Source organism: Buteo buteo, unplaced genomic scaffold (assembly GCF_964188355.1).
Source record: "Buteo buteo unplaced genomic scaffold, bButBut1.hap1.1 HAP1_SCAFFOLD_585, whole genome shotgun sequence".
Classification (NCBI taxonomy): Eukaryota; Metazoa; Chordata; class Aves; order Accipitriformes; family Accipitridae; genus Buteo; species Buteo buteo.
Genome location: NW_027439702.1, coordinates 1 through 12405, shown reverse-complemented (window position 1 = coordinate 12405; position 12405 = coordinate 1). Strand labels below are relative to the sequence as shown.

The 12405-nt window shown below is 61.0% G+C and overlaps 1 protein-coding gene across 1 annotated transcript; it reads left to right on the top strand.

Annotated features, from left to right (window-relative positions):
* Window positions 1-2638: 2638 nt before the first annotated feature.
* On the top strand, window positions 2639-8159 carry PRF1 (perforin 1). The gene is made up of 2 exons (XM_075022363.1): window positions 2639-3201; window positions 4789-8159. The coding sequence occupies exons 1-2, from the start codon at window positions 2639-2641 to the stop codon at window positions 8042-8044; spliced, it is 3819 nt and encodes a 1272-aa protein (XP_074878464.1). The 3' UTR covers window positions 8045-8159.
* The last annotated feature ends 4246 nt before the right edge of the window (window positions 8160-12405 follow it).

The following is a 12405-nucleotide window of genomic DNA, read 5'->3' as shown; positions in this document are numbered from 1 at the left end:
GGTTTTTTTTGGGTGGGGGGGGGTCCCCAAAAAAATATAATTTTGGGGGGTGGGTTGGGGTTTTTTTGGGGTGGGGGGGGGTCCCCAAAAAAATATAATTTTGGGGGGTGGGTTGGGGTTTTTTTGGGGTGGGGGGGGTCCCCAAAAAAATATAATTTTGGGGGTGTTTTGGGGTTTTGGGTTTTTTTTGGGAGGGGGGTGTCCCAAAAAAAAACAAAACAAAAAAAATTTGGGGGGGGGGGGATTGGGGTTTTGGGGTTTTTTTGAGGGGGGTCCCAAAAAAAACAAAAAAAATTAATTTTTGGGGGGTGTTTTGGGGTTTGGGGTTTTTTTGGGGGGGGGGTCACAAAAAAAACCCAAAAATATAAATTTTGGGTTTTTTTTTGGGGGGGGGTCCCAAAAAATCCAAAAAAAAAAAATTTTGGGGGGTGTTTTGGGGTTTTTGGAGTTCTTGGGGGGGGGGGGTGTCCCAAAAAAAACCCACAAAAAATATATAATTTTTTGGGGTGTTTTGGGGGCTTGGGGGTTATTTTGGGGGGGGGTCCCCAAAAAAATATAATTTTGGGGTGTTTGGGGGTTTTTTTTGGGTGGGGGGGTCCCAAAAAACCCAAAAAAAATATATTTTTGGGGGGTGTTTTGGGGTTTTGGGGGTTTTTTTGGGTGGGGGGGGTTCCAAAAAAATATAATTTTGGGGTGTTTTGGGTTTTTTCGGGGTGGGGGATCAAAAAAAAAACAAAAAAAAATTTTGGGGGGGTGTTTTGGGGTTTGGGGGGGGGTTGGGTGGGGGGGACCCCAAAAAAAATTTTGGGCGGGTGTTTTGGGGTTTTTTTGGGTGGGGAGGTCCCAAAAAATAATTTGGGGGGGGGGTTGGGGGTGGGGGGGTCCCAAAAAAACCACAAAAAGTATAAATTTTGGGGGGGTGTTTTGGTTTTTTTGGGTGGGGGGGTGTCCCAAAAAAAATATAATTTGGGGGAGGGGTTGGGGTTTTTTTTTTGGGTTGGGGGGTCCCAAAAAAAAACCCCAAAAATATAATTTTGGGGTTTTTTTTGGGTGTGGGGGGGTCCCACCCCCTCCCCCCAAAATATAATTTTTTGGGGGGTGTTTTGGCGTTTTGGGTTTTTTTTTTTTTTGGGGGGGGGGGAGGGGTGGCGGCGGCGATGACACGCGGCGGGGGAGGGGGGAGGATGTGACGGGGTGGCCCCCCCTCCCCCCCCCCCATCCGTTTCCCCCACCCCCCCCCCCGGGTGTCGCTGCCGCTGGTGAGTACGTGGGACCCCCCCACCCGTGTCCCCGTCCCCCCCCCCCCCAGTTTTTGTCCCCGCGTCCCCCCGTCCCCCTCCCCGGCGGGGACGCGGTGACACCGGCGTCGTGGTGGTGACACCGGCGTCGGGACGCCGACGCCACCGTGGTCCCATCCCCCCCCCCCCCCCCCCCAAACCGTGGCCCCAACGTCGCCCTCGTGTCCCCGTCCCCGTGGCCCCACCAGTGTCCCCGTCCCCACGGCCCCCCCACCCCGTCCCCATCGTCACATCCATGTCCCCACGGCCCCACCGCCCCGTCCCTGTCCCCACCACCACGGCCACGGCCCCACCACCGTGTCCTCGTCCCCGTCCCCACGTCCCGTCCCCACGTCCCCACCACCCCAACCTCGTCCCCATCCCCACGTCCCCACCATGTCCCCCTCCTCTTGTCCCCACCACCACGTCCCCGTCCCCATCCCCACGTCCCCACCACCACGTCCTCGTGCCCACCACCACGTCCTTGTCCCCATCCCCACGTCCTCATCCCCATCCCCACGTCCCCACCACCGTGTCCTCGTCCCCGTCCCCATGTCCCCACCATGTCCCTGTCCCCACATCCCCACCACGTTCTCATCCCCACGTCCCCACCACCGTGTCCCCGTCCCCATGGTCACATCCACGTCCTCGTCCCCATCCCCACGTCCCCACCACCACGTCCTCGTCCCCATCCCCACCACCCCGTCCCCGTCGCCACGTCCCCACCACCATGTCCTTGTCCCCATCCCCACCTCCCCACAACCACGTCCTTGTCCCCATCCCCACGTCCCCACCACCACATCCTCGTCCCCATGTCCCCACCACCATGTCCCCACCACGTCCCCACCACCACGTCCTCGTCCCCACCACCATGGCCACGTCCCCACCACCGCGTCCTTGTCCCCATCCCCACGTCCCCACCACCATGTCCCTGTCCCCATCCCCACGTCCCCACCACCACGTCCTCATCCCCATGTCCCCACCACCATGTCCTTGTCCCCATCCCCACGTCCCCACCACCACGTCCTCGTCCCCATCCCCACCACCCCGTCCCCATCCCCACGTCCCCACCACCACGTCCTTGTCCCCATGTCCCCACCACCATGTCCCCACCACGTCCCCACCACCACGTCCTCGTCCCCACCACCATGGCCACGTCCCCACCACCGCGTCCTTGTCCCCATCCCCACGTCCCCACCACCACGTCCTCATCCCCATGTCCCCACCACCATGTCCTTGTCCCCATCGCCACGTCCCCACCACCACGTCCTCGTCCCCACCACCACGTCCCCGTCCCCATCCCCACGTCCCCACCACCGCGTCCCCGTCCCCACCTCCCCCTCCCCGACCTTCTCCAGGCCATGGCCGCTCCCCGCCGTCCCTTCTCCTTCCTCGTCCTCCTCTCCCTCGCCTGCCTCCGACCGTGGCCGCCGGTCACCTGCCGCTGCCGGCGCGCCCACGGCCGAGCCTGCGCCGTCCCCGCCGTCCCCGGCACCCAACCGTTGGGCTTCGGTTTGGACGTCACCACCCTGGAGCCCACCGGCGGTCAAGTCTTGGTCATCGACGAGGGCGACGGTGTCACGGCGGCGGGGACGAAGGCCACCTGCGTCCTCTGCCCGGATCCCTTGGACGGCGGCCGGCCGCGCCGGTTACCCGCCGGCGTCGGCGTTTGGCGGGCGGGGCGCCGGTGCCGGCAAGGGACGAGGGTGGCCGAAGGGAGTGGAGCGGTGGGGACGGTGGTGGCCGGGACGGAAGAGGTGGCCCGGGGTTGGCGGGTGGGGTTGGGCGGGGCGGTGGGGCCGGCGGGGCGCGGCACGGTGGCCGTGGCCGGGTCCCACTCGCGGGTGGCCGAGTTCGGGCTCCAGAGGCAACGGGAGGACCGCTACGCCTTCGCCAGCCTGGAGCTGAGCTGCGTCCACTACTGGTGGGTCTGCCTCGCCTTCCTCCCCCTCCTCCTCCTCCTCCTCCTCCTCCGTGGCCTCCTCCAGCTCCTCCATCTTCTTCTCCAGCTCTTCCACCTCCTCTACCTCCGTCTTCTCCAGCCCTCCGTCTTCTTCATCTTCTCCAGCCCTCCATCATCTTCGTCTCCATCTTCTTCATCTTCTCCAGCCCTCCATCATCTTCGTCTCCATCTTCTTCATCTTCTCCAGCCCTCCATCATCTTCGTCTCCATCTTCTTCATCTTCTCCAGCCCTCCATCATCTTCGTCTCCATCTTCTTCATCTTCTCCATCCTTCCGTCTTCCTCATCCCTCCATCTTCTCCAGCTCTTCCACCTCTTCCACCTTCATCTTCTTCATCCCTCCATCTTCTCCATCCCTCCATCTTCTTCATCTTCTCCATCCCTCCATCTTCTCTATCCCTTCCACCTCCTCCATCATCATCTTCTTCATCCCTCCATCTTCATCTTCTCCGTCGCTCCATCTTCTTCTCCATCTTCTTCTCCATCTTCTTCATCTCCTCCATCCTTCCATCTTCTTCATCCCTCCATCTTCTCCATTCCTTCCACCTCCTCCATCTTCATCTTCTTCATCCCTCCATCTTCATCCCTCCATCTTCTTCATCTTCTCCATTCCTCCATCATCATCTTCTCCATCTTCTTCATCTTCTCCATCCTTCCATCTTCTTCATCCCTCCATCTTCTTCTTCTCCATCTCTCCATCATCTTCTTCATCTTCTCCATCCTTCCATCTTCCTCATCCCTCCATCTTCTCCAGCTCTTCCACCTCTTCCATCTTCATCTTCTTCATCTTCTCCATCCCTCCATCTTCTCCACCTCCTCCATCTTCTCCATCCCTCCAGCTCCTCCATCTTCTCCAGCCCCTCTGTCCTTCCTCCATTTCCTCCATCTCCTCCTCCTCTGTCCTCAATCACACCTCAAATCACCCCATAAAACCCCCTGACACCCCATAGCACCCTGTAGACCCCCATAGACCCCCCCAGTCACCCCATAGACCCACCCAACACCCCAAATCACCCCATAGACCCCCAGTCACCCCATAGACCCCCCAGATCACCCCATAGACCCACCCAACACCCCCAATCACCCGATAGACCCCCCCAATCACCCCATAGACACCCCCAGTCACCCCATAGCACCCTGTAGACCCCCCATAGACCCCCCCAGTCACCCCATAGACCCCCCAAATCACCCCATAGACCCACCCAACACCCCCAATCACCCCATAGACCCCCCAAATCCCCCCGTAGACCCCCCAAAATCACCCCATAGACCCCCCAAATCACCCCATAGACCCACCCAACACCCCAAATCACCCCATAGACCCCCCTGGTCACCCCATAGACCCCCCAAATCACCCCATAGACCCACCCAACACCCCCAATCACCCCATAGACCCCCCAAATCCCCCCGTAGACCCCCCCAGTCACCCCATAGACCCCCCCAAATCCCCCCACAGACCCCCCCCCAATCCCCCCATAGACCCTCCCCCGCCACATCTCACCACCCCCCCCCCCCTTTCTCCCTGTCCTCCCCTCCCCCCCCCCCGCAGGACCCAGGTCTCCCCCCGCGCCCGCCCGTCCCCCCACTTCCTCCGCGCCGTGCGGGCCCTGCCCCCCCGCTTCACCGCCGCCACGGCGGCCGACTACGCCGAGCTGCTGGCCGCCTACGGCACCCATTACATCCGGGGGGCCCGAGCGGGCGGGCGCCTCCGCGCCGTCACCGCCATCCGCTCCTGCCGGGCCTCCATGACGGGCGCCGGCGCCCGCGAAGTGGCCGATTGTTTAGGGGTGGAGGTGACGGCCGGCGGAGGGGCCGGGAGGATCGGCGCCGCCGCCGCCGCCTGCCGCCGGGCGCGGGCGGGCAACGAGGCCAACGCCACCTTCAACGAGGTCTACGGCGAGCGGCTGGTGGAGGTGGAAGGAGGCGAGCAGCACGGCGACCTACTCTACGGCAGGCCCGAGGCCTACACAAGATGGCTGCGAGGCCTCCCCGCCCTCCCGGGGTTGGTGGGGGCCGACGTCCGCCCCCTCCACACCCTCCTGCCCCGGCGCGAGCCCCGGCGAGCGGCTTTACGGGCGGCCGTCGGCCATTACATCGCTTGGCGGGCCTTGCGGGTCAACTGTAGCCGGGCCTGCCCCGGCGGCGGCCATCTCGCCGGCCCCTGCCGCTGCGGCTGCCCCGCCGACGCCGTCGTCACCGCCGACTGCTGCTCGCGGCGGCGCGGCTTGGCCCGTTTGACCGTCTGGGTGCGAGGCGGGCGGGGCTGGCGGGGCGACCACTTCTCCGCCACCGACGCCTACGTCCGGGTGGTTTTCGGCGAGCGGCGGGCGCAGACGGCCACGGCGTGGAACGACGACCGGCCGCGCTGGGGGGCTCGGTTGGATTTGGGGACGGCGGAGCTGCCCCCCGGCGCCAAGTTGCGGGTGGAGGTGTGGGACGAGGACAACAAGTGGGACGACGATTTGTTGGGGGTCTGCGAGGAGCCGCTGGAAGCCGGCGCCGACCGGGAAGTCGTTTGTTTTCCCGGCGGCGGGCGCTTGGAGTTCAGCTACCGGGCGACGTGCGGACCTTCTTTGGGGGGGCCCCTTTGCCACGACTACGTGCCGCAGCCCCCCGAGGAGAACGGGGAGCTTTACCGCTTCTCCCGGTGGCCCCCCGGCCCTGGAGATGGCCCGGTGAACTGGCCCAACCCAGAGGAAGAAGAGGAGGAGGAGGAGGAAGACGGCTCCGAGAACGCCCACCTCGAAGGTTTTTGGGGGGCCGCCGGGAGCAACGGCTCCTTTGCCGAAGGCCAAGAGACGGAGACGGGTTTTGGGGAAGACCTCGGAGACGAGCCGGAGGTGTTGGGCGAGCCTACGGATGCTTTCGGTGATCTCCCGGAACCTTGGGTTGGTGTTGAGGAGCGGTCTTCGGAGGTGGAGCCGTCATCCGGCTTCCAGAAGGATCCGCCGGACCTCCGGAATCCATCTTCCATCTTCGAGAAGGGTCTTCCAAACCTCCGGAATCCATCATCCGGCTTCCAGAAGGATCCACAAGACGTCCAGGATCCATCTTCCATCTTCAAGAAGGGTCTTCCAAACCTCTGGAATCCATCATCCGGCTTCCAGAAGGATCCACCAGACCTCCGGAATCCATCTTCCAGCTTCAAGAAGGGTCTTCCAAACCTTCGGAATCCATCATCCAGCTTCAAGAAGGGTCTTCCAAACCTTCGGAATCCATCATCCATCTTCAAGAAGGGTCTTCCAGACCTCCAGAATTCATCTTCCATCTTCAAGAAGGGTCTTCCAGACCTCCGGAATCCATCTTCCGTCTTCAAGAAGGGTCTTCCAAACCTCCGGAATCCATCATCCGGCTTCCAGAAAGATCCACCAAACCTCTGGAATCCATCATCCGGCTTCAAGAAGGGTCTTCCAAACTTCCGGAATTCATCTTCCATCTTCAAGAAGGGTCTTCCAGACCTCCAGGATCCATCATCCGGCTTCAAGAAGGGTCTTCCAAACCTCTGGAATCCATCTTCAAAGTTCCAGAAGGATCTACCAGACCTCCGGAATCCATCTTCCAGCTTCAAGAAGGGTCTTCCAAACCTTCGGAATCCATCATCCAGCTTCAAGAAGGGTCTTCCAGACCTCCAGAATTCATCTTCCGTCTTCAAGAAGGGTCTTCCAAACCTCTGGAATCCATCATCCGGCTTCAAGAAGGGTCTTCCAAACCTCTGGAATCCATCATCCGGCTTCCAGAAAGATCCACCAAACCTCCGGAATTCATCTTCTATCTTCAAGAAGGGTCTTCCAAACCTTCGGAATCCATCTTCCGTCTTCAAGAAGGGTCTTCCAAACCTCCGGAATCCATCATCCGGCTTCCAGAAAGATCCACCAAACCTCTGGAATCCATCATCCGGCTTCAAGAAGGGTCTTCCAAACTTCCGGAATTCATCTTCCATCTTCAAGAAGGGTCTTCCAGACCTCCAGGATCCATCATCCGGCTTCAAGAAGGGTCTTCCAAACCTCTGGAATCCATCTTCAAAGTTCCAGAAGGATCTACCAGACCTCCGGAATCCATCTTCCAGCTTCAAGAAGGGTCTTCCAAACCTTCGGAATCCATCATCCAGCTTCAAGAAGGGTCTTCCAGACCTCCAGAATTCATCTTCCGTCTTCAAGAAGGGTCTTCCAAACCTCTGGAATCCATCATCCGGCTTCAAGAAGGGTCTTCCAAACCTCTGGAATCCATCATCCGGCTTCCAGAAAGATCCACCAAACCTCCGGAATTCATCTTCTATCTTCAAGAAGGGTCTTCCAAACCTTCGGAATCCATCTTCCGTCTTCAAGAAGGGTCTTCCAAACCTCCGGAATCCATCATCCGGCTTCCAGAAAGATCCACCAAACCTCTGGAATCCATCATCCGGCTTCAAGAAGGGTCTTCCAAACTTCCGGAATTCATCTTCCATCTTCAAGAAGGGTCTTCCAGACCTCCAGGATCCATCATCCGGCTTCAAGAAGGGTCTTCCAAACCTCTGGAATCCATCTTCAAAGTTCCAGAAGGATCTACCAGACCTCCGGAATCCATCTTCCAGCTTCAAGAAGGGTCTTCCAAACCTCCGGAATCCATCAGCCGGCTTCCAGAAAGATCCACCAAACCTCCGGAATTCATCTTCCATCTTCAAGAAGGGTCTTCCAGACCTCCGGAATCCATTTTCCAACTTCCAGAAGGATCCACCAAACCTCCGGAATCCATCATCCGCCTTCCAGAAGGATCCGCCGGCTGCGGATCCGTCACCCAGCTCCGGGCGGGGTCCTCCAGCCCCATAGCGTCCATCCAGCCCCGAATCCCGCCTACGGATCCCCAAATTCCGGTGTTGCAAGGCATGACGGGAGCTCCGCTCGAGGCCGGGGCGGGGCAGGAGGCGATTAAACGCTTTTTTTCGCAGCAGCCCCCCGAGTCCGTGAGGTTTTTCGGCAGGGACTGGGGGCTACTGGGAGGCACTGGGAGGGGTCTTCAGGCCCACAGACCTCAGGTAGACACACCCCCCCCCCCCCCCCCCAGCACCCTATAGATGTCCCCCAGGCACCCCATAGACCCCTCCAGCACCCCCCAGTCACCCCATAAACCCCCCTATAGCACCCCATAGCCCCCCCCAACGACCCTATAGACCCCCAGAGCACCCCATAGACTCCCCCAGTCACCCCATAGACCCCCCAACGACCCTATAGACCCCCCAGGCACCCCATAGCATCCCATAGCCCCCCCCAAAGACCCTATAGACCCCCATAGCACCCCATAGACTCCCCCAGTCACCCCATAGACCCCCCAACGACCCTATAGACCCCCAGAGCACCCCATAGACCCCCCCAGTCACCCCATAGACCCCCCAACGACCCTATAGACCCCTATAGCACCCCAGAGACCCCCCCATAGCACCCTCCAATGTCCCTATAGACCCACAGACACCCCATAGACCCCCCCAGTCACCCCATAGAGCCCCCCAATCACCCCATAGCACCCCCCAGCGACCCTATAGACCCCCATAGCACCCCATAGACCCCCCCAGTCACCCCATAGCACCCCATAGACCCCCCAACGACCCTATAGACCCCCATAGCACCCCATAGATCCCCCCCCAGTCGCCCCATAGACCCCCGTCACCCCATAGACCCCCCCCAGTCACCCCATAGCACCCACCCCAATGACCCTATAGACCCCCCAGTCACCCCATAGCACCCCACAGACCCCCCCAGTCACCCCACAGCCCCCCCAGTCACCCCAGAGCACCCCATAGACACTCCCAACGACCCTATAGACCCCCAGAGCACCCCATAGACCCCCCCAGTCACCCCAGAGCACCCCATAGACCCCCCCCAGTCACCCCATAGCACCCTATAGACCCCCCCCAGTCACCCCATAGCACCCTATAGACCCCCCCCCAGTCACCCCATAGATCCCCTTAGCACCCCACAGACCCCCCCCAGGAACCCCATAGCCCCCCCAACGACCCTATAGACCCCCATAGCACCCCCCAGTCACCCCATAGACCCCCCCCAAATCACCCCATAGACCCACCCAATCACCCCGTAGACCCACCCAACACCCCCAATCACCCCACAGATCCCCCAAATCGCCCCATAGACCCCCCCGGTCACCCCATAGCACCCCCCCAACGACCCTATAGACCCCCATAGACCCCCCCCAGTCACCCCATAGCACCCCACAGACCCCCCCCGCCCCATATAGCACCCCACCAAACACCCAGGTTTGATTTTTTAAATTTTTATTTAATTTTTTTTTTTTTTTTTTGGCCACCCGCCGCGCCAAAAGGCCTCAAACATCCGGAGAAAGTGGGGTGGGGGGGGGGGGTGGGGACACCCCCCCCCCCCCCCGGTGTCTGGGCCCCACGGAACAGGGGTTGGGGGAGGGGAAAAGAAAAAAAAATCCACCCGAGTGACGTGGAAGGCGGAAGGACGCCGTCACGGCGCACCGGCCTTCTGCCCCATAGCGACCCACGGCCCCCCCGTAGCGACCCACGGCCCCCCCACTAACACAGGTGAGCCCTGGATTTTTCTCCCCCCCCCCCCCCCCCCCACCTTTTGGGCCCCATAGCGGCTCTGTAGGGACCCCATAGAGCTTCTTCCAGCCCCATAGCAGCCCCATAGGGCTCCCCCAGCCCCATAGATCCCCTTAAAGACCCCCCCAGCCCCATAGAGCCCCATAGGGCTCCCCCAGCCCCATAGCCACCTCATAGATCCCCCTCCAGCCCCATAGATCCCCTAAAGGGCCCCATAGGGGTCCCCCAGCCCCATAGTCACCACCCCATAGATCCCCCCCCAGCCCCATAGATCCCCTTAGGTCCCCCCCCAGATCTTTCCCAGCCCCATAGATCCTCTTAAGGACCCCCCCAGCCCCATAGAGCCCCATAGGGCTCCCCCAGCCCCATAGCCACCACCCCATAGATCCCCCCCAGCCCCATAGAAGCCCCTTAGCCCCCCCCAGCCCCATAGAGCCCCATAGGGCTCCCCCAGCCCCATAGATCCCCTTAAAGACCCCCCCCACAGCCCCATAGATCCCCTTAGGGGCCCCCCCAGATCTCCCCCAGCCCCATAGATCCCCTTAAAGACACCCCCAGCCCCATAGAGCCCGTTAAGGACCCGCCCAGCCCCATAGCCACCCCATAGATCCCCTCCCAGCCCCATACATCCCCTTAAGGGCCCCCCCCAGCCCCATAGATCCCCTTAGGGACCCCATAGAGCTCCCCCCAGCCCCATAGCCACCCCATAGATTCCCCCCCCAGCCCCATAGAAGCCCCTTAAACACCCCCCAGCCCCATAGCCACCCCATAGATCCCCTTAAGGACTCCCCCAGCCCCATAGATCCCCTTAAGGACCCCATAGAGCTCCCCCCAGCCCCATAGATTCCCTTAAAGACACCCTCCAGCCCCATAGATCCCCTTAAGGACCCCATAGAGCTCCCCCCAGCCCCATAGCCACCCCATAGATTCCCCCCCCAGCCCCATAGAAGCCCCTTAAAGACCCCCCAGCCCCATAGATCCCCTTAAGGACCCACCCCCCAGCCCCATAGATCCCCCTTAAGGACCCCCCCAGATCTCCCCCAGCCCCATAGCCACCCCATAGATCCCCCCCCAGCCCCATAGATCCCCTTAAAGACACCCCCCCCAGCCCCATAGCCACCCCATAGATCCCTCCCCCAGCCCCATAGATCCCCTTAAGGACCCCATAGATCCCCCCCTCCCAGCCCCATAGATCCCCTCCCCCGCCCCCCAGCCATGCCCCCCCCGTGGCTGCTGGTTCTCCCGTGGGTCCCGCAATCTGTGGGTCACCCCACGGCGTCACCCCGAGACTGGGCCCCCCCTTGCGGGTTCTGCCTGTGGGTCATGGTGGGACTGGGAGCACTGGGAGGGGTCCTGGTGGTGGCGGGGGGGTTGCTGTGCCAATGGTTTCTGCGGGGGGGTCGTCCCCCCCCCCAAAAAAAAGCCGAGTTGTGGGGTGCCCCTCCCCCGCCGTGGGGTGACGAGGAGCCCCGCCCACTTTCCCCAAGTTGGGGACCCCCCCCCCAGCCCCACGTCACCCTCCGGGACATCGGGGACTTTTTTCAGCGGGGGAGGGTGTAGGTGCACCCACCCCCCCCCCAAAAAAAAAAAAAAAAAAATTTTTCCATAGGGCGCCCCGAAACCGCCAATAGGGACCCACGGGGGGGCCTTGAAACTGACAATGGGGGGGGCTGCGCCCTGAACTGACCAATCAGGAGCCACAGAGCGGCCCCCCCCAGATTGTGATGTCAGAGCATGGAGGTACCACCCCCCAAAAAAAAATTCACCAATCAGGGGTGGGAACTCCTGAAACTCCCAATAAGGAGCCGCGGGGGGGGGTCACTCGAAACAGTCAATCGGGATCTTTGGGGGGCAGCCGAAGCGCCCAATCGGAATGAAGCTGTGGGTCGTCCCCAAAAATCAACCAATCCTGGGACGCCTGGAACCACCAATCAGGAGCCCTGGCACCTCCTGAGCCAGCCCCAGATCTATGGGGCTCCTCGAAACCGCCATCATCTCCCCACATCTATGGGGCTCCTCGAAACTACCAGCGTCTCCCCAGATCTATGGGGCTCCTTGAAACCGCCATCATCTCCCCAGATCTATGGGGCTCCTCGAAACCACCGATGTCTCCCAGGATCTATGGGGCACCCTGAATACGATAGTGACTCCCAGGGCCTATGGGGTGCCCCGAAACCACCGGTGTCTCGTCGGATCTATGGGGCGCCCCAAATCCGACGGCATTTCCCCACCTCTATGGGGCTCCCCAAAACCGCCGGGGCGCCTCGAAACCGCCATCATCTCCCCAGATCTATGGGGCTCCTCGAAACTACCAGCGTCTCCCAGATCTATGGGGCACCTTGAAACCACCTTCATCTCCCCAGATCTATGGGGCTCCCTGAATATGATAGTGACTCCCACGACCTATGGGGTGCCCCGAAACCACCGGTGTCTCGTAGGATCTATGGGGCACTGCAAATCCAACGGCATTTCCCAGATCTATGGGGCACCTCGAAACCACCATCATCTCCCCACATCTATGGGGCTCCTTGAAACTACCAGCGTCTCCCCAGATCTATGCGGCTTCTCGAAACTGCCGATGTCTCCTGGGATCTATGGGGCACGATGAAT